Source organism: Schistocerca gregaria, chromosome 5 (assembly GCF_023897955.1).
Source record: "Schistocerca gregaria isolate iqSchGreg1 chromosome 5, iqSchGreg1.2, whole genome shotgun sequence".
Lineage (NCBI taxonomy): Eukaryota > Metazoa > Arthropoda > Insecta > Orthoptera > Acrididae > Schistocerca > Schistocerca gregaria.
Window position 1 is genome coordinate 542246185 of NC_064924.1, and position 22811 is coordinate 542268995.

Here is a 22811-nt window from a genome sequence, read left to right on the forward strand (position 1 = left end):
TTCACTAGCTGGTAATATATTTACCCGTGAAATATTCTTTACTTGTTTACGGTAGCTTCGTTCTGTCCACTAATATTTGTCTCATCAAGTTCATTACTCTGTCCTAAGTCAGCGCCGGAGGATGGCATATTTAAAGCTGGAACAGCATTAGTTTTCAGCTTACGTTCCGAGGGAATCTTCAACAGTTCACCTTTCAAATCCTTTTCATAATTCGAATCAGTAAAATGTGCCGAGTAGGCACGAGAATTTTCAGCTGAAAACGAATCTGTACATTTAAAATCATTTATCCAGTTTCGTTTTTTCTCACTGTGTTTAGGAAATTTGTAATAGTTCCTAACTTAAAATCAGACAACGGAAAATCCAGGACGGACTGTAACAATATTATGAAATGGATAGTTTCTACTCACCATATAGCAGAGATGCTGCTGAGTCGCCGATAGCCAATCTGGCTTCAGCTGCCAGAGACACTGTGCGTGTTCGCTTTCCGACAGTCTGTTGTGCCTATATGCGACTGTCTCAGCTATATGGTCAGTAGCTTTTATCCTTTCCATAATATCGTAAATTCCAACTTACTTGACGAGCGAGGTGGCGCAGTGGTTAGAACAATGGACTCATTCGGTTGACGACGGTTCAAACCCGCGTCAGGCCATCTTGATGTAGATTTTCCGTGATTTCCGTAAATCGCTTCAGGCGAATGCCGGGATGGTTCCTGTCAAAGGCCACGGCCGACTTTCTTCCCTATTTCGAGGGAACTGAGGACCTCAACGTTTGGTCCCCTCCCCCAAACCAACCAATCCTAGCTTGCTTAGTTTTCTCCTGTAATTTGTACTACTGGCGATCGCTAATAAAACGATTATTTTTCAGTTGTAAACTTACTCGAAAATATCCCGCAATATACTGATTATTACGGCATAACTCCGAACCCAATTGCCAGTAACCATTAAAAATTGACATTGCCGTAAGCAACCTTATTCTCGCTCGTAAACACAATTACAGTATATTACGGCAATAGCGGGCTCTGAGCGCTGGTTGGGTTCACTCTGACGTCAGTGGCATGACTTGGTGCTGCGTCTACACCTAGTGATACCTACCGTGTGACCTAGTATCACAATCCAGACGAAATGTCAAAATATAACTTATCTGCGCGAAAGATAAAAATAAAGGAAGAGTAACACTTATTAATATCTAAGAGAATGGTGATAATACCCGCTTTTCGTAGATAACAGACTTGGACACAAATTAGACAAAATAATATTGCAAATATTTTCAGAGAAGTAAGTGTAAAAACTGAAGAACTGATTTTGGTCTCCAACAAAGTAGAAGCCTGTTGCATCTGAACTGTAAATTTGTTGATAGTCACACGTGTTCAAATAAACATATCAATGTGTTGCATACACTATGTGCAGTAGTGAGGAGTACATACTTTGTCAGCTTCTCGCTAAAGAAACTTGAGTAACATAATGAACTGAGCGCAGCCACAGCACACGCGACGTTCGTAAACCTGGAAAGTACTTTACACTTACAGAATAACACTTTGGAAGTTTTGTAGAAAGTAGGAGCAAAATTTAAATACGAAGTAATTTACAGTATTTTCATAGGGTTGGAGGCTACGAAATACTATTCAAAACCAAGCACGCATATGGACACGAGTTTACCTAAAAAGTGCGAGACCTCGAGATTGCTATTCTGTGGAAACAACATTCTATTTAAAACACATTTCACTTTAGCATAATCAGGATAAAATTAATGACGATATTGAAATACCGGTAATATACTTAAGCAAAGTAAAAAAATAAGCTCTAAAACAATTTTCAATTACAAAAATATTTCTGAAGTCACATCTGGTGTATTGTACTACATACATGTATGCCTTGCCACAAGAAAAACTACACGAAACAGGAAGATTTTTCAATGGCGTTACAGAGGTCACTAAGAAGCTGCATGGATGAAGCGGGACAGGAAACAGCTTTGAATAGACCTAGAAATACTCTTTGAAAAACATGTAGTAAAAGCAGTAACGGCAAATACCTAAATGCGTACACAAGAAGATTGGACGTAGTGTGAAAAGAGAAACGCAGCCGAAAAATCCGATGGAAATGGTTTACTACTGGGAAAGTCAAACTTCCTTTTGAAATTCTTATTTACGATAGTTTCAGAGTGAAAAATAGTGTATGAAGAATAATCATAAATTGAGAAAAAATTTGAGGAGCTATAAACATAAATGGATGTTTACGTCTTTTGTGTCCGACGAACCTTCGTTTCACCTTACTTGCGTACTGCATCAAACAGGACGAATAAAACTAGTAAGTAAATGGCGTGACGTAAGCGTCTGCGTTGCACAACGCGAAGTTGTAATCTGCAGTAGTATTGACGCTGAAGTTAAAGACACAGGCCATAGTTCGGAAAGAGTAGTATGTGGACGACACCTTTCTGTGAACGTTGTTACTTCAGTGCAAGTGTCATACGATGACACTAGAAGACTCGTCACTGAAATCTATTACTCCAAATAACGCATCCATAAGACATCAGTAAACGAACTATAAGCCACCTTTTGCACACTTCCATGAGAGCTGACAGCATGCACTTCAAACAGTAAAACAACTAACATAACACTGCAGCATCTGGCTTCTGCTTTGTTTGGAAAAACTCTTGATTGTGACAAAGGTAGCGACATATTAGTTAATTAGATTAGATTCAGTTTTCGTTCCATAGACCCAACAAATGATATGATTCTCTTGGGTGTGGAACATGTCAGAATGTAGAACATAAAAACGTAAAGCATTTGAATATAATACTTACTACCCTGATCATTTATTAGTAGATTGTCGAAATAAGTGAACTGCAACAGCTAATATTTACTGAATTAACGCGCTGTCAGAATGAAACATTGTTACGCACTATTAATAAATTTATCATACACGAGATATCTAATCTTGACTGTTGTGACCAAGTGCTGTCAAAACTGAAATCTAAGGGATATGTCTTATTTGCACCTACTATCTCACTTCGTGAACGTTGTTATGCCGATACTATCTGCGCATACTCTCTTGTTGCCACTAGCGCATGCTAATCCTGAGATCCGTAACGTTAGGTCCCTTTGTCAGGGCTTACTGTTTACACCTTTACTGTATTGCCTATTTTCGTCTTTGTAATTTCGCTGTCAACTCGTTTGTTCAGTAGGCTGGTGTCGTGGAAAGGACAGATTTTCTGGTACTTGGTGTGGTTTCTACAGATCTTGGAACCCGGTACATAGTGCACTTTGTCCATGGCCACAGTTGTGTATTTATACTGCCGACGTTGCGATATTAGCCAACGTACTTTTTACACAAATTTATTCCGCTTGACATGGAAGAGTGTCCTGTTAACACTACCCGTCCGCAGAATTTATCCTGACTAATCGGCAAGGCACGGATTCGTATCTCAGAAGATTGGCCTCATGCGCTTCCCCGCGGTTTTGCCATTTTGGGAACGGGAGAGTGATGTGTTTGCATTGAAGAAATTAGCGTTTGTATTCATGTAACGAAAGATTCGTCTGCAGTGACGACACACTAGCAGATTTTACCCGAATGTCATTGAAAGTTCCAGATTTTGTTGCGAAAAAGCCAGATCCGCTTCAGATGAAGTGTCAACGTGTACTGTGCAAGTCCAGAACATAATTAAGGATAAGTTTAGCGTCTTTGCTGATATCTTAGACTGTCATACATCTGCAAATTGTTGGTCGTCTCTTGGGAGGTCAGTATTTCATTTGCTGTTCCGGGCCTGTAACAGCTTACGGTCGCCCTTGGTGAATGCTGTCTTGGTTCTGCTCCTGGGCCTGTTTGAATTCGTCTTCATACATTTCCACTGCCACAGGATGGTGCATGTGTGTCAGTACCGTGTTTCGTGGGCCTAACTTTCGGTCACTCCTATTCTGAGCAGGTAACGAATTACTGTTGGTTGAAATCTTTGCATTTCCTCGTTGCTTCCACTACCGTAAATTAGTTGCTGCAACTCTCGCAGCCAAGATAGCTGCCTTCTAGCATTTGCAAGGTTTTGGAATGAATATAAAAACTCATTGTCCAAAGTTCCTAAGAGCGATTTAGAAGATACAGCGTAATGCATTCATTTTGACTTGCCTGAAACTAACTAATTAACCTTTGTATTAATGAAACTATGTTCGGAAGAGTTTATGAAACAGCGTAAATTATTTGTGCGCCTAAATTTAAAAAGTCTGAAGATGTTTTTCTTGTGAGTATGCACGTGCTCGTCGTTCACAAACGCCATTGAACTGTCCGACACCAATTTCTTTCAATATCACGAAACTTAAAAATCAAAGTGGCCTTTGGTAACATCAAATCACACTGCTCCATCAGAAAATGAAGAAAGTATTGTATTCCAGTTCGTAAATGTCTAACTCAGTGCCTATGCTTTTCTATTGGCAGTAGTATCTGATGAAAAATTACTTTAACCACCGGTAACGTAGTAAATACTTGTCTGTTTCGCGAAGTAAATTGAATCAGCCTTTTCAGAACGTAGAATTAATTTTACTACCATGTTATTTGGGTACATCGATTACAGTAGTTAGTCTATCGAAACCCCGAAGAAGATTCACACTTCAAGTAGAGAAAAATACATTCGAGATGAATTCGGATGTGCACGTACGATTTGTGTGCGCCAGAGGAAATCCTTCACGTTAAATACTAAATGTAAGTCAGAATTTCGAACTCTGATGTGTGATTTCTCTTTGGATTGAGTGCGAACTTCCTAAAATAGTCCTAGTTCGGAGTTAATATAACACCGACTATAACAAAGCACAGTTTGTGGTTTCCTATGTTCATTATAATTATTTTAACATTGTTTCTGACGTGATGATATAGTGGTTGCTGGTGACTAAATATTTGTAGAAAGACTGAATCACTGTGTAATTTTCTGTCTTGACTTTTACAATCTTTCCTTTCACCGACCAGGCGTACTGCAGTTTATCAGTGCCTTATCGTAGTCAGCGCACCGCATGACAATTAGTAACTCTGCATTTTAGTTGAAACATCGATTGGACTTTGAGCCAATGAAAATTGGAAAGGAAGAAGAGACACTAAGAGCAAAACATGTATAACTACAAGATAACTTCATGTAATAGCATAGCATAAGTAGAATTAAGGATGTTTGTGTAACACAAAACAGGACATAAATCATTTCTTTTTAAATTATCTAACTAGGGGAGTAGACTAGGTTATCAGTTGAGGTGGATGACTTGTTTTGAGGTCAACATTGCCAAGAACATTCACCGTACAGAAATCCCCTAATTTCTCTGCGTTCTTTTTTTTTTTTTTTTTTTTTTTTAACAACATTCAGTGTTGGACTCCATCGTTGGACATTGGTTGGAGGGTCATGGCTGATCAGCTGAAGTCTTGTGGCTTTAATTTTCATTAATATTTTGGGTCCACACTTGTCCTTTTAGCTTGGGAGAAAATATCCTAGGTAGTAGAGAAAGACCTCTTTAAGAAAGAATTCGCGCACAGTGTCCAGCAGCTAGAAACACTTCGCCGTTATCTTCAAATGTTTCTCGCGCGTGCAATTAGCGATCTGAACTGCGTACAATTGCAAGCCTCGTGCGTTAGCTACAGTCCCAACTCAGTACGAGGACAGTAGGAGACTGGACAAACTACCAAAAGTTGCCACAGAGTGGAATCCTGTGCGCTGTCCATCAGATAAAATGTTAGGAATTCCTGCAAACGAAACTAATTCCTCGAAGGACTGCACTACTCAGCTTATGTAGTTCAGACAGGATAGGTATAATCTATATTTAAAAACAAAACACGTAGCGAAAGGCTGAATGAAATATTTAATGAATACTACAACATTAACCACAGTACTGGAGCTCTTTTAGCTACATAAGAGACTCCAACAAATACTTTTTTCCTGGACGCCTTCTGAAACAATTAGAACTGCTGTAGACTGTATGTGGCTATTAGATTGTTAGGAACTGTATACTTCCAACATTTATCTGACGGTCATGTCGCCCCTTTGAAGTGACTTAGATGGACAGTAACTGCCGTATGGAGACGAAGAACACATTCTGTGTAGTTTGGACGATGCTCACGTCATTTGTGATGGAACTCATGCCTCCTGTTTTGAACATAGGAGCAAATTATATACGATATACGATATTAACAAACGTGTGCTTTTGCTACACGCGGCTCTCCGTTCGGCACATGCTAGACCCAATCGTTCGAAGCTTGGCGCATATTATCGACAACTGTCAGTGGCACAAGATTAGAAATTACTTCCAGTGCTACAACAGTTTTCCATTACATTACTGTTTTTGCATCCTGGGTGCTTATATAAGACATCTTTAATGCGTTTTTATCAATGACGACTTAGAAAATAATTACAAAATGTTTATTTTCGTTGTTTCATGTTGAACGAGCGTTGATCAGAACAAGGCTTCGTTTACTTGTTTGGGAGCCGACTATCACCGACGGCCCGGTATCGCCGTTTTGTTCTCATTGCTTGTGATTATTCCTTAAACACTGCAGCTGTAAAAGAAAATCCCTATAGAACTGTACGAATGCATCTGTTTTAGTAAACAGTTCCATATTGTGCCTAGCACTGGAAGATTTTCTAACAAGATCTGACTTTAAACAAGAGAGTAACAATATTATCTGATTTACAACAGTGCAGGAGATAATCATTTTAACAATGGAGATAAATAATTTCATCGTTTGAATAAGTTGATTTGCCAAAGTGTTCTTATTTCAACTAAGTTTAAAAATGACAATAAATGGTCTTAGGACAGCATTTTTCAATTTACGAAATATTTCATTGTAACACCCCACCCGTCACTTACCTGGTTTAGGTGTGTGTTCACCCCAGGTAATTGACTAACAGATCAACAGAGAGTGCAAAACTGCCGCAATGTCGGATAATGCAAATAAAGTAATAAGGCCCTATGACTCCTGATTGAACTGTGATGGCAATTTTGACATTAATTGATTCAGAATTGATCCCTTTTAATTAAAAAAGGGGTGCACATTGATGTTATATTCAGATATTTAACACCAGATGCAAATGTTGACCATAAAATTAAGAAAGTGACCTGAGATTTCAACTACTTGATTGAAAACAGATGCAGTCGATTAGCACAGATTTATTTTAACTCACAACCTTCAATCATGACATTACATAACTCACCTAACAGGCAGTGGTAATAAATTGCTTTTTCGTGGAGTAAAGCGCGATATAACAAAAGTAATTCTTATCAACTGACCCAGGCGTAATGCGAAGTGCGAGAAGAATTCTACATTACATGGCCCATGAAACCCTCATCGAAACTTTGCCGACGTGATCCAACAAATTAATCAGTGGCCGTAGCAGGCGCAGTATCACCGAATTCGGTGTGGTGTGGCAGCGTCGTTATGCTGATATTGGCTGACCTCATGGTGGTGCAAGGCTGCACTCGTCTATTCACTTCTAGCTATCTTGCTCAGTACATAGCTGAACAAAAACTTTCTATCTCCAAGCTCAATCGTTCTGTTTGCGAAGTCCTAAACTGCAGAGATGCTCACTCTCCCAGTCAAGCTCAGTAAAGAACGCCATGTCCTCACTCTGGGCGAGCTGGGAACGGAAGACCACAATGTGGAACTCTCCCAGTCTGCTCTTCGGCTCTGTTTCCCCTCCAGTAAAATCACTTATGCCAATTGCAGCGCAAGTCGTTAATTATGCGTTGCTTCCCAGAGCTGACCAATGCCTGCTCTGGGAAGTGAACAAATTCCCACAAAATTTCCCTTCCTCTCAACTTCTGCTATTTAGCTCTTCCCAGGCCACCATCAAGGTTAGCGTTGTTTTCCGGAATTCTGACTCCCAGGAGAGTACTTCAAATTCCTTGGTCCTACATTCCCATCGGAGGCCAGCGTATTTCATTCTGTCGCTCTTCATCTGATTTACTTCAGACTCTGCGGACCGGGAATTGAGCATGAAGTTGCTATAGTCACAAACATGCATATTTTGACCTTTGTTTATTGCTCCACCATAGCTTTGCGCAGCTTTCTCGCATGTTTCACTGAAAACAGGACGACTGACATTTATCAACAGGTGTACAAGTTCTTCGTCTGCTTCCGGGTACACCACCATGGGGTCAACCACTCCCCCCCCCCCCCCCTCACTGTCACTCACTGTAAGGCAGCTGGAGGCTGCGCCCCGTTACTGCTTTTTCAAGAGTTTGAGCCGCCCTAAGCTGCCTATTGTCACTTCCCTTCGCCGCTCCCCTGCCCTGCGCTGTGGTCAACTCTAATACTTCCCTGGGGTAAACTAGCCTCCAGTAAAACGACGCGTTTCTACAAAGTTTACATGTTGTGTGAATTACTTTAAAACCTTCACCCAACATTAATTATTCTAATACGTTTATACTATACCCTCTACAAGATGCATTGTGCCTTGTGAGTCATTTTTATTCAGCTCTACTGTTCGCTCAAAATGAGTTAGGTGATCTTAAATGACTTCATGTAACGGGCATAGTTCTTGCCATCTTACATCATTAGCAAAGATTTTATTGCGGTATTAGTCGTCTAAAATGAAAGATTTACTGCCAAGAATGGTAATTTTGTGGAAAACTTAGTTTATTCACAAATGGGAACTTAGATATATTAGTACGACATGTAAGTAACAACAGTTTAATTGATAGATTTCTGAATTTCAGAATTCTCCGCAGCTTCTAGTTAAGTATTTGCTTAACGCTATAGCAACATGGCACACAAAGCGTTACACAAAGTTACCGTTTCCTCCACTTTGAGGATCATTAATTTATTAGTTGTGTTGGTATCCAACAATTTTCTCAGTCTTTGGCTATTTTAGCTTAGATTTTTAATTTTCTGTGACTAACTTTTAGGAATAGGATTAATTTTTTCATTAATATTTTCTCTACATTTCATAACTCTTAACACCCTCGATTTGATGGTTAAGGATACGAGTAATTTCAGATTGACTCAAAGTGGCATACACATATGAAGAGATGTTTGCACATGCTAATTAAATGGATAGAAGTAGTCTACCTTAAACTCGCCCCTTTCTTAAATTTCTGTGGACAAACATGTAATGGATATTGTCTAGAAGCAGCTGCACCTTTTTCACACCCTTAACTGTGCCCTTCCTCAATTCTGCTGCCGTGTCACATCGTCTCACTGACAACGCCAAAGGACGCATAAAAAGAAGCGCCCAGACACAGATATGGAGACTAGGGTACAAACACTTATTGAAAGCCGCAAGAAAAACTCTTTAGATGATGCGGAAACCTAGAAGAAGCTGGGATACTGGCGCATGGTGGTTCCCACAGTGCACACAAATTGGTCAAGGACGACGCCGCTGTCGCGATAATCAACTTTGAGTGTTTGGTGTACTTGATAAGATTGCCAAGCGTGTGCGTGCATCTTCGTGCAATTGTATTCCCCTATAAGAGACTGAACTGGCCTATTTTCGGGTTGTTACAACTTAAGGTGATACCACCTTTAATATAAATGCACTGCAGTGTTCAGCCTAGAGTTTCGCCATCTACATTATTATTTTATATATATTTCAACTTTAAATTGTTATTTTGAGAAGTATTATCTTTTTGTAAATGTTTTAGATGAAAAACTAAAATTCTTGGCTTCATCTCAGTTTTACGCCAAGAGCTGCCAGGTTTAGTTCTTTATTATGTATCGTACCTACAACCATCAACAGTTTTTAAGCATTGCAAGCTTACGACCAAGCAAAATATCGGGGTTTCTGCTTCCGTTAAACATGAGTAAGCGCTTTCCGTTTCTTCCCCCTTTACACAGAGCAATTTTTCCTCGTTCGGCTAAGTCAAAGTACCGAGGGGGGAGGGGGGTAAATAAGAACACTATACAGCCCGCCACCTTTAACAATTGGCGGTATTACTATTCTTCAGCTCTACGGAACTACTGTGGCGTCTATGAGGTCAGTCACGCGCATACTTTATCAAAACAAGCCTATCCTTGGGACAATAAGGAGTTTTGCGCGGAGACAACTACGCTTTCACTCTTGTTAAAACCTCAACTCAAGCCACAATGGGTTCTTCAGCATTGATGTATAAACTGAAAATTGGTAGTTTTCTAGTGTATAGCGTGTAACTCGCATTATCAGAACTGTCGATACTTCAAATAAATTATTTCTTACAGACTGACGTTCCTGAACACGGCACTTTTTGTCATCTTTCGCTGAACAGATAGCCTAAGTTGCAGACTTAGTGCTAAAATCGTTCTTCCTGATATGCGCCAGAGCTGCAGTACTTCAACTGTCACATTCTTAATTCGGGAATAGAAATTTCCGTGCGTGTGGACACGGAAGAGGTTTATCACTAAACGCTCTAATCAATAAACAATGGAACAATGGTAAGTGGAAATAATTACTTGTGATATAGTCCCGTATTTGCAGAAATTCATTTTATGAATAACAGAAGTCTTACGCGAAATCTTCTCTGGGGAATACATGGACCAGGTTAGGATTATGGTAAAAGAACGTAGCTCGACAGACTTCGTAAAAGATTTTATCGTGGACACGATGCGCTGATGCTTTCTCAAGCCGGGAAGAAACCGTTTCCGACGCGACCTGTCAAATCGTCGGTCAAATTCCTGTCAGATAAGATTAAACCGGCCGCCACACTGTACCGAAGGACTTTGATCAGTGACACAACATGTTCGCAGAAAAACTCCCCGATATGCGTGTCACTAGGCACGTGGGCCGCACTACAAAGTAGTACGGGTTTGCTGTCGGTGACTACGGCGGATTCTGTCCATTACTGGGAACTCTCGAGTTTCCGACGGACAAGCAAGAAAAGAAGTTACGGGTATGTTACTGTAACGAAAGTTTCTTCAACCTGTCCGGCACAGGTGAGGCCTAACATTTGTTGGCCGAGTAAAAGCAACGGTCTTCCAAATATTGGAAGGCTTGGCTATAATTTGTCAGCCATTTTACGTCAGAACCAGTGGATACGTCGTTCTTATGTGTTTGGAAGACCTAATTTGTGGTGGGGGACGGGGGGGGGGGGGGGGGGGTAGAGAAAAACTGCTCAATGGCAATTTCACGTGCCGTTCACGTTTGCGAAGGAAGGAGGAAACATTGGGTGGTCATTAACCCTAGATTACTAAATCATCGTAAAATCTATGGCTGCATTAGGGCATAAGACATTTGATTTGGTATGTAACATACCATTGGAGATCTGTTCTAGGTAGACCAACATTATAATAAAGGTCCGAAGATGGCCTTTTAAGCCGAAAAACTGTTAACACAAAAGTAATACTGTAGAACAAAAGCAAACTGGTGCTTGTCATTTATCATAATCTATAAATTATGCCTTCCTTTCAACTAAAATGTGGAGCAATAAACTTGAGTATCGTTTAGTAGCAAATTAACATGTCTTCCCCTCCTCCCCCGCATTCCAGTGTTCCAGGCTTAAGCACTTCGCATTAGCTTAGTTGGGCAAACCTGGGAGAGAAAAATCAGTCAATCTTGTTACAGAAATTATCTGTGCATTTGCTTTAAGTACTGAAAAACACGCGAAAGCTAGATAAAACGGATGGATGAAAGTAGGTATAAAAATTTGGATCTAGTGACACTAAGAACCCAATTGTAAAATTGTGGTTGGACATACAACAGAAACACTAGGCTACTTGAACGGAAATGGTAAGAAAAATTTAGATAGCAATATTTTCATGTAACTTTTTTTTGCCACATAGAAATTCTTTCCCCAATTGTATTTGTAAGAATTCATTAAATCGGCAACAAATACACCAGTAACAGTCACGCTAGCCTGTCTTTCACTGACAATATTCATTGCGCAGAAGTTGCCCTCAGTGATCTGTTTTGAAACAGAACGACGGTTCGTCAGTATTGCGGCAACGAACCGTAGAAACCAGGTCACCTCCTAGCAAGCGATAAATTCAGAGGAAAGTTTTTACCGTGAAAGAGGCATTTGGAACGACCCCGTCAGGAAGGAAGGTTAGGGCTTGACGTTCCGTCAACGACGATGTGACTAAGAGACGGTACGGAACTGGACATCACAATGGTTACAGATGTTTACACTCAATCACGAGAGTTCCAGCACTAATTACTGGCTCTCGTGGTACGGACATGAAATGCAATGGTACGTGCTCGGATTAGTTCATCTCCGCACGTGACTGCGCGGCGTGAAAGTGTAGCTGCCGCGCAGCGTCGTGGGCGCACGAGGTCGACTGAATTGTAAACAGCCGCTGGTAGGCTGTAGAGTAGCGTAGCGACACTTACGGCCTGTCGGGCTGCGACTTCCTGGCCTTGGCCTCCTCGTGCTGGATCTCCTCGGCCCTGGTGACGCTCTTGGTGCGCCTGTAGCGCACGCGCGTCGCTGCCTCGCCAGTCGTCGCCATAGCTAGCCTGGCACTGTGGCACCCGCCGCTGCAGCTCGGCCACACTGGTCTCCCTAGCAGGCGGCTGCCGCGGCACCGCGCCTGTCACAGCCGTATCAACAGCGCCCCCCACCACCTGTCCTGCCGCTTCCTCCCCTCCCCTCCCCCGTTCGACGTCCCGCTAGCCGGCAGACAGCACACTTTTCCCCGCGAAGGCGGGCTGACGCAACGGCCACGCAACACAAACATACGTGGCCCGCCCAACGTTGCACCCGCGGACGCTTTACGTTTTCCAGAAGCCAGCTTCTGTTCACCACGTTATCGGAAAACAGCTGAATACACTTGGTTGTTGCTGCAGGACCCTACACAGCCACCAACGGACCGGCTATCGTACCGACAAATTGGACGTAAGCGTTTCGACAGACCGACCGACGAACTTCCCATATCGGCCAGCTTCCGTTCACCACGTTATCGGAAAACCCGACAGTTCTTCCTCCCCCACCACAGTCCTGCCATTCTATACGACAAATTGTACCGTGTGTAGCGCTGTCGTCCCAACCGCCCGACAGAAGTTCGTCTTTTGTCACTCCGCGCGGGATTAAATGCTGTTCTAGTATACATAAGATGATATGAGGCGGACGAACCTTTAAGAACCATTTCTGGAGAAATTTAAAGACTGCAAATGTTTGCGGGACACGTCGTACGAGAGATATAGCAATGTAGATGCAAGAAATGAAACACTTTTTTTTTAATTTTTTGAATAAATCTATAATGGTTTCGTGTGGGACAGAAAGAGAATAAAGTCCGTCGCCCTTCCGTATTTCTATTTTTAGGTTTCATTTACGATACTTTAATATACTTTTAAACGTAAAAATGTAAATGTCAACATTTAATGGACATTAATTCATTAAGCACACTTGCTTCATTAGTATAGGTGTTAAAAAAAGTCCAGTCTATACCCGCTTCATTAGTAAGGTGTAAAAAAGTCCAGTCTATATAAAAAAAAATTGTTCAAATGGCTCTGAGCACTATGGGACTTAACATCTTAGGTCATCAGTCCCCTAGAACTTAGAACTACTTATACCTAACTAACCTAAGGACATCACACAACACCCAGCCTTCACGAGGCAGAGAAAATCCCTGACCCCGCCGGGAATCGAACCCAGGCGTGGGAAGCGAGAACGCTACCGCACGACCACGAGATGCGGGCCAGTCTATATCCAAGCCCTCTGCTTCGAAGAGCAAAGTGGGACTTTTTTATTACAGTTCTAACAGTTACTAAATATATCATTTCTTAACTGTCTGTTGTTCATTTATTAGATAATGTGCGCCATCACCATGTGTAGTCTTTCTTCTTCGAATTTGAAATGGTATCTTAAGGCTTTGTTACCTCTAAAACAGCGAAGACAAATGCACGTTTCTGTTCCTGTGTGAAACCAACATAAACACTGAACTTAAGATAAACAAATCACAACAGGGCGACTCTGTAGTAACTGGATGCAATCGGTTGGGACGTAGCCTGCCAGAAAATTGGTCGTTCGGCTGATAAGTTGGAGCGAGGTAGGGGCCTTATGCCAACCACCATGAATTCTGAAACATGAGGTGCTGTGACAGACAACTCGGATTTTTGGAATATGACATCATGAAAGCCGTACATCAAAGCAGTGGTGATATAGGTACAGTCTTTCTTGAATTTCGATAAGTTTTTTAATCGGTATCACAGTAGCACTTAATAACGAAAATACGATAATACACGGTATCAAACGAAATTGGTGACTGCATAAAGGTTTATTGGTAGGGGGGACTCAGATGTTGAAGTAAATTTAGCCGTAGCCCAGGAAAGTATGATTGTGTTGTTCATTAATGAACTAGCATAAGCCGGCCAGAGTGGCCGAGCGGTTCTAGACGCTGCAGTCTGGAACTGCGCGACCGCTAGGGTGGAAGGTTCGAAACCTGCCTCGGGCATGGATGTGTGTGATGTCCTTAGCTTAGTTAGGTTTAAGTAGTTCTAAATTCTAGAGGACTGATGACCTCAGAAGTTAAGTCCCACAGTGCTCAGAGCCATTTGAACCAACTAGCATAAAATGTTAATGGTAGCCGAAGACATTTGGCAGCTGATGCAATTATTTGTAATGAGGTACCATCTGAGAAAAGCTGCACGAATATTCAGTGAGATAAGATGTCAAAGAGGTGCAAAAGTGGGGCGAGTTTATTCAGATTTATGGAAAACTAAAATTGTGCACTCCACAACACTTGCAGTCTCCTACGCTTTAAATATCAGTGAGTCACAACTGGAAACTATGAAGTCATATAAATAACTTGGGGAAACAGTTTGTAGGGATATGAAATGGAACTATAACATAGGCTTAGTATTAGGCACATTAGATGGTAGATTTCGATTTATTAGTAAGATACAGTGGGAAAGTGCAAACACTCTAAAAGAAGATACGTACGAAACACCGTACAAGCCGTCCTCGACCGTTACCCCAAGTGTGATAGTACGGCTATCGTTTTCTACTCACATAGCCTAAATGATCTGGCGGACAAGGTGGCGCTGGCCTTTTGGCCGAGCGGTTCTAGGTGCTTCAGTCCAGAACAGCGCTGCTGCTACGGTCGCAGGTTCGAATCCTGCCTCGGGCTTGGATGTGTCTGATGTCCTTAGGTTAGTTAGGTTTAAGCAGTTCTACGTCTAGGGGACTGATGACCTCAGATGTTAAGTCCCACAGTGTTCAGAGCAATTTGAACCATCTGACAAGGTGGTCAGCAATCTGCTGCTGTTTGCTAATGATGCTGTGGTGAACGGGAAGGTGTTGAAGTTGATGATAAAAGATGACTTAGACGAAACATCTAGTTGATGTGGTGGATGGAAGCTCGCTCTAAATGTAGAAAAATTAAAATCAGTGCCGGGAAAAAGATAGTCGTAATGTTCGGATAGCTGTATCCGAACATATAACTGTTTAAATATTAGGGTGTAACGTTGCAAAGCGATATGAAACGAAACGAGCATTGAAGATTGTGGTACAGAAGGCGACTGGTCGATTTCGGTTTATAGGGATAATTTTGGGAAAGTGTGCTTCATCTGTAAAGGAGACTACATATACAGGTGACACAGAAAAATTGGAACATTTCCACAATACAATAAAACTAGAAGTGACGAAGGAAAGAAATTACATTCATAGTAACTGAAAATTTAACAACTTGATGGCATTTATCATTTCTTAAAAATTACGTCCTTTAGAGTCGTGTAGACTTTGCTCTTGAGGTAGCCCCACAAGGAAATAATCACAAACGGATAAATCTGGCGATCTAGGTGGCCAGAAAATGTTACCGAATCGTGAGATTAGATGGCTGCATAACAATTCTCGCACATATGCCATTGATTGCCGTGCAGTGTGTGATATCGCTTCGTCCTGTTGAAACCAGGCTCCTTGGACATTTGGATAGTTGTTCAATGCAGGTGTAACGAAAGTTCGTACCATCTCCAAGTAACGATCAGCATTGACAGTTTTTGTGTTTCTCTGTTCATTTACGGAAAAAATACGGTCCGATAATCACAAGTGATGAAACACCACTCCATACTGTCACTTTACTAGCTCTTGAATGTCATTCGGATTTGTGTTTGCAAAGTAGAGAATCAAATGTTCAAATGTGTTTGAATTCTCAAAGGACCAAACTGCTGAGGTCATCAGTCTCTAGACTTACACACTATTTAAACTAACTTAAACTAACTTATGCTAAGAAAACACACACACCTATGCCCGAGGGAGGACTCGAACCTCCGGCAGGAGGGGCCGCGCCTGCCCTGTAATGGTAGTTCCGTTTATTCGTATTACCTGTGAGATGAAAATGTGCCTCATCTGACATCCACAGTTTGTTTAGAAATTCATCGTCCTTATTTTTGTTATCATTTGTTGACAGAATCCTAATCGTAACTCGCGCACAACATCATTGTTCGCTGGAGAAGGCACACTTCTTGGTCGTCCTGTCGGTTTCTTCTTAACGACATATCCAGTCTCATCAAAGTTATTAATCCAACATTTTATCGCGTGTTTCGACGGAACGGCATCGTGACCTCCTAAATTATAAAAACATCGAAACTCCCTCGGCACTGCTACCAAACTATCATTGTTTTTAGAAGACATTTTTATGGCTAACGCACGATGTTGTCCGTTCCACTGATCCAAGTTTACTGAAATTGCGAGCTGTTTACTCGCTAACTGTCACGAACCCACTGTGCTGCCACCTGCCCATGGCTGTCATTACTCATTTCAAACATTCCCGTTGTTCTGTGTCACCCTGTAGGACCCTAGTGCGACCTATTCTTGAGTACTGGTAAAGTGTTTGGGATCCGCACCAAGTCGGATTAAAGGAAGACGTCGAAGCAAATTCAAAGGCGGACTGCTAGATTTGTTACCGGTAGGTCCGAGGAACAGGCGACTATTACGGAGATGCAACTCAAATGGGAACCCCTCGAGGGGGAAGGCAATGCTCTTTTCAGGGAACAGTATTGAGAACATTTAGAGGACTGGGATTTAAGCTCATTACTGAATGATTTTACTGGTGCCAACATATATTCAACGTAAGGGCCACGAAGGTAAGATACGATAAATTAGGGCTCAAGTGGAGGTGACAGTCTTTTTTCTCTCGCTCTTTTTGCGCATTGAACAGGAATGGAATTGACTAGTAGTGGTTGAGAGTACCCTCCGCTACGCACCTTACGGCAGCTTGCCGATTATGTATGTAAATATAGATGCAATTGTGTGGTACCCATACAAAGTAATAATTGAGAGACATATTGAACGAATACAAAGGAGGGCACCACAGTGACCACAGGCTTGTTCGATCCAAGGGACAGCATCATGAAGATGCTGATGAATCTGATTTGGTGGACGCTTGAAGATATACTCCAAACTATACTGCATAGTTTCAAAAAGCAGAATTAAACGGGGAATATAGGAATATACTAGATTACCTTAGGTATCATTCCCATAGGCCGGCACAGATAAGATTAGGCTAACTACAGCGCACACAGACGCATTTAAGCAATCAGTCCTCCCGCGCTTCTTACGCGAATGAACTTTGAAGAAACACTAATATGAGATACAATGGGGAACGCCGTACGTCATTCACTTCAGAATGGTCTGCAGCGCATGTGAGGTGTCGATCGTTGTGCACTTGCAAACTCATGTGTTTTCCACTTGCAAACTCATGTGGTTCTCAAAGGTCTAATGAACACTGATTTCGCGAACACTTGTCGCGTGAAACCAAAACTTAGCGTTCATTTGTTTTCGTATGGTAAAGAGCCCGCATGCAAACAAGGATTCTAGCAACAAAATCGATTTATTCGCCAATGACACCCGGTAGGCAGCAGATGATAAGAGTTCTGGTTGCTGCTGCGCCTGTTGAATTTCGAAGATTTCGATGCATTTTCATGTCATCGCCTGGTAAGAAAAATACTTGCTTTCGTTATGTCTGGATAAGTATGCGATTACACCGAAAACCTCCTAGCAAACAGAACGCAGTAAATGGTAAGGAGGTGGTCCTCGTTGAACGCATGAACCATACGAGGTCTGTTCAAAAAATTCTGGAACTTTGTCCACAAAATTTTTCTACGCTTACCTTTTACTTATTATGCACGGTCTCCTTCGAAATATTCTCCTCCACAATTGATACACCGCTTGCAACGCCGTTTCCACTTCCGGTAGCAGTTTTGCTACGCCTCTTACTGGGTCGCTCGAAGGGCCGTCTGTCTATTTTCTATTATCTCATCTATCGTTGCAAATCTTTGTTCTTTCAATGGCGTTTTCAACTCCGGAAATAAAAAGAGTCTGCAGGTGTCAGGTGTAGAGAGTACGGAGGCTGAGGCTGCACATTGTTTTCGTTTTTTGTGCAAGCCACGCAACAACAGGGATGAATGTGCAGGTGTGTTGCGTTATGGAAGAGCCATGAATTGTTTTGCCACATTTCAGGCCCTATCTTTCTCACATTTTCTCGCAGGAGTCGCGGTACGTTCCGGCGGTACCATAGATTAACAATTTGTCCCTGTGACACGAATTCATGCTGAACTAATCCTTCAAAGTCAAAGAAAACTATTAGCACGGCTTTGACATTTGACCTAACCTGACGAGCTTTTTTCGGGCTTGGAGAACCTTTCTTGACCCATTGTGAAGACTGAACCTTGGTCTCAACATCATAACCGTAGATCCACGTCTCGTCACCAGTTGTGATTCTCTTAAGGAACATCTCGTTCTCATTTGCGCGACCCAAAAGCTATTCACAGATTGCGAGACGAAGGTCTTTCTGGTCTTGACTCATGAGCGGTGGGACGAGCTTGGCGGCAACACGATGCTGTGTCAGGATTTCATGACATGATCCAACTGAAATGTTATATTCTGCACTCTCTTGGACAGTCAGTCTTACGTTGACGTTGCTGACATGAGCGTCGCCGGTAGACGTAGAAAGGGTGTTCTGAACGAAGGACATCTTTAGCTTCCGTCCGGCCATTTTTAAACCATGTGAACTATTCGTAACAGTGAGTATGGCTTAATCACTCATCACTGTAGACTTCCTGCATCATTTGGTGTGTCTCTGTGAAGGTTTTCTTGAGTTTCACGCAAAATTTAATGCAGAGGCGTTGCTCGTCGAACTCTGCCATCTCGAAGTTCGTAAACTGTGTGATACTATGATCCACTTTATAAACACCGAACAATAACAACAGACATAACAACAATGAAACTTCAGGCAGCAACACATTTACCACAGGCATGTTCAGGGATGCAAGCCGCATTTCCCTCCAACGCACCAATGGCGCGAAACTACGAATGTTCCGGAATTTTTTAAACAGACCTCGTAAATGTCAGTCTTTGTTTTTTTGAGTAAAATAAAAAGTAATGCCAAATCTGCTGCTGTAGTTTAATTCTTTACACTTTTTTCTTTAATACATTATTTTCGTGTCCACATCGGATGCTCCGTCTAACCGCTGCACCCGGTAAAATGACCCTTTACAGCCGGAACATTGATCATTGGCGGGAATTCCCGAAGCACTTCTATTGGATCTGCCCTAAAATATTTTATGTAAGTTATTTTCAGTATATTTTCCATCAGCATACACACCATGAATGAAAGATATTAATGTGTAACAAAATGATGATGTGTTGAAAAAATGTAAAGTTTCTCGCCGAGACGATCGAGACAAAAGCTTTGCCTGGCGTTCATCGTTTCGGCGGTTTGAATTCTCACGGAATGTGGTTACACACATCTTAGACCGTGCGAAGTGGCGCAGTGGTTAGCACACTGGACTCGCCTTCGGGAGGACGACGGTTCAATCCCCCGTCCGACCATCCTGATTTAGGTTTTCCGTGATTTCCCTAAATCGCTCCAGGCAAACGCCGGGATGGTTCCTTTGAAAGGACTCGGCTGACTTCCTTCCCCGTCCTTCCCTAATCGGATGAGACCAATGACCTCGCTGTGTGGTCTCTTCCCCTCAAGCAACCCAACCCAAACACACATCTCTCCAATGTGTGTAGTCTGTGCAAACGGTTATCCAATTTCACAAAATTATTGAAGAGTTGTCTCACCTTGGCGATGCAGTGGAAGTTTTCATTATAATCATAATATTGTTTAAGGTGTTGTATGCCATAAGGACTAAAGGGATTAGAAATTAAACGTGTGTGTGTGTGTGTGGTGTCCCGCATGATTCTAAGTAAAACCCAGGCGTTAAGGCGCGGTGTCCCAGCATGCTGGGTCCCTATTGGTTAATGGTGCATCTAAGGGCTACCTCGTTAATCTTAGAAGTAGTGCGCCATGGTAGTTTAAGTTATTGCCTTTGCCTTTCTTGGTTTAAGATAAGCAAGAATTCGTCAGCATAACTTTATCTTAAGCTGCACTCAGCCATCAGATACCGCTGCGCGATTTCTTTGGGTTGTGGTGTTTGGGCGAGTTAAAGCGCATGATAAATCAGTGCAATGGGGATTAGTAATTGCGTTGTACATGTGTGGTTTGTAGTGGTTATGTCCAAATTGTATATGCCCGTTGTGTATGGTTTACATACATTGATTGTTGTGCACGGGGCCACAGTAATTAAAATCAGATTTTATTTCTGATCAGTTTCATTATTTGTTTTATTGAGTAAAACTTTTATTAATGAATGGATATACATTAAGATAGTAATTTCAATGAGTCTGTCGGGATAGATGTTTTAAAAATTTAGCCTACTTATTGAGAGCTTAAAGGAAATGAATTTTTTTTTTTTTTTGTTACTTGAATGCAGTTTCAGCTATCCGCAGCACTTTCATAGTCTGCCCGTATCGTTGTTTGATTGACTACTATTCATTGTGGTTAAAGGTTCTGGGAACATTGTTAAGTGGGCCAGTCTGTTACACATAGAGATCGGTGCTCATGAAAGCAGAAACCGTGGTGCCCAGCTTGTCCCCCTGAGCTGATGGTCCTACAACCGCGAGGACGGCAGCCCTGTAGCTAGTCAAGAGTACCAGGTTCACCTAAGGGATGCTTTTGTTAATGTTTGTCAGCTCCGTCTCATCAGTTAATTACCACAGCCCTCCACTCCCAACCGCGAAAAATCTGCACGAAACGTTCACCGAAAATATTCTTAAAGATATCGCAGAACGGTTACGTTTGCTGACAGAGAATTCAATGTAGAAAGCCGGCACCAAATTAGTCAGAATTGTATGAAGTGTTCCAAAGTCTCCCACCAATTTGAAAAGTAGTCTCGAGAAGAACGCGTTCAAAGTTTTGAGTTATATTTCGTGTAGTTACGTTAAACATACATGTGGTCAGCGATCCGTGGACCATCCACCAATTCTTCCAGATCCGAAAGGAGGCCTTCCTCCATCTTCTTCGTGGCCATGGTGGTCCTGCGGGTACCTTTGGCAGCTTCTGTTTTCAGTTGCACTTCTCCCTCCATACGCTTTTCGTCCGCTTTCATGCAGGCTAGTCCGATCTAACGTTTGGGCACTTTCATAGTAACCATAATGCCTACAAGGTCGTCGTTGAAATTACACGCTGCCACATTGGTCGCAATGTGGACCATTTTTTTCCGGCTGTGAATGGTTTTCGGAGACGTTTTTTTCCTAAATCGCCCTGTAACTCGTTAACGAAGTTTCTAGCGAAGTAAGGATGAACACAACAATACAGCAGACACCCTAGACAACATTTTAAGCAAAAATCATTTTTTCGAACTTTTCGAAGAGGACTACACTGTAAAGGGGAAGAAATTGTCAGAAGTGTAAGTAGCGTCAACTATACGCTGAGAAAGTATGAACGGACGATTCTCAAAAACGTACCCAAGGATCTGAGCTGGAGGAGTGCAGCTTATTAATTTCGTGGAAAGGGGAGACTTGAAATAAACGAAGCACAATTTCTTAAAAAATAAATCTCAAAACTAAGTTCATTGAAAAATCACCAGACTTACAAATGCTACCGCTTTATAATAGATACCTACTACTGGGCGAGAGTAATTTGTGAGATATTTGTACACATAGACTGGAGAAAACTGACCTGGAGAACAGTTTCAGGGTACCAGGAAAGCCAGCAGAGGAAAGGAAATACAGTATTAAACTGACTAAACAGGTGTTGAAAGTGGCCACCACTTCTCTTGGCGCTTTTGGGCCCTGTTGAGCTAATTGTTGAAGGTGGATCGCAGTTGGCCTGCTGAAATAGCTTCAGTCTCATCCGAAATGTTCTGCTGCAGGTCTTGAAAGTTGAGCGTTATTATGATACACCTTATACTTGAGAGCTCCCCGTACAGTGTAATCGCACACTGACAGATTAGCTGACCTGAGTATTGGAACAATGCTGATTCTGCGCTAAAGTACCGTCATCCAAGATGGCGTCCATGACGTCATACAAGATGGCGGTCGTGACGTCATTCAAGATTTCAGGTTTTCCCGGGAAGTTTGAATTTTGGCGGGAAAGTGCCGCGCGCCCCCCTCAGCCAGAAAATTCCAACAGGATAATGCATCACACCAAGACAAATGGCGAGAAAAAGGGGCTTGTCGTTATTACTTAACCAATTTCAAACTTGTGTGTTTGCCACGGGCTCTAGAACCCAACTGTCTTGAGATCGTCGCCACCAGAGAGCGCTACCGTGACGTAATCCAAGATAGCGACCGTGACGTGCCGTTAGGAGAGCGCCCTCTGGTGACACCCATATGAACTAAGCCAGTTGGAGGCCAGACTCAGTGGCGAACACACCTCCTGAAATTCGTTAACTAATAAAGGCAAGTCTGTTTTTCCCACCATTATTGTAGGTGTGCCGCATTATCATGTTGGAATTTGAACTTCACGCAATTTTTATTGGGGAGGGGTTAGGTCAGTGGATGTAGGCCAGGTGTACAATCTTACACTGCGTGGTTGATACACTGGGTGCAGACATCTTGATTTGCGTCACAGTCGCCATCTTGGATGATGTCATGGTGGCGACGATATCAACTAAGCCAG

General features: G+C 42.1%; 1 protein-coding gene across 1 annotated transcript in view; it reads right to left on the reverse strand.

Annotated features, from left to right (window-relative positions):
* LOC126272294 (diacylglycerol O-acyltransferase 1) overlaps nucleotides 1-12565 on the reverse strand; it is a 91306-nt gene extending 78741 nt beyond the window's left edge. Inside the window, exon 1 of the mRNA XM_049975058.1 lies at nucleotides 12256-12565. Coding sequence (XP_049831015.1) covers nucleotides 12256-12374 — 119 coding nt within the window. The 5' untranslated portion in view covers nucleotides 12375-12565. The remainder of the gene's footprint in view (nucleotides 1-12255) is intronic.
* Nucleotides 12566-22811: the final 10246 nt, after the last annotated feature.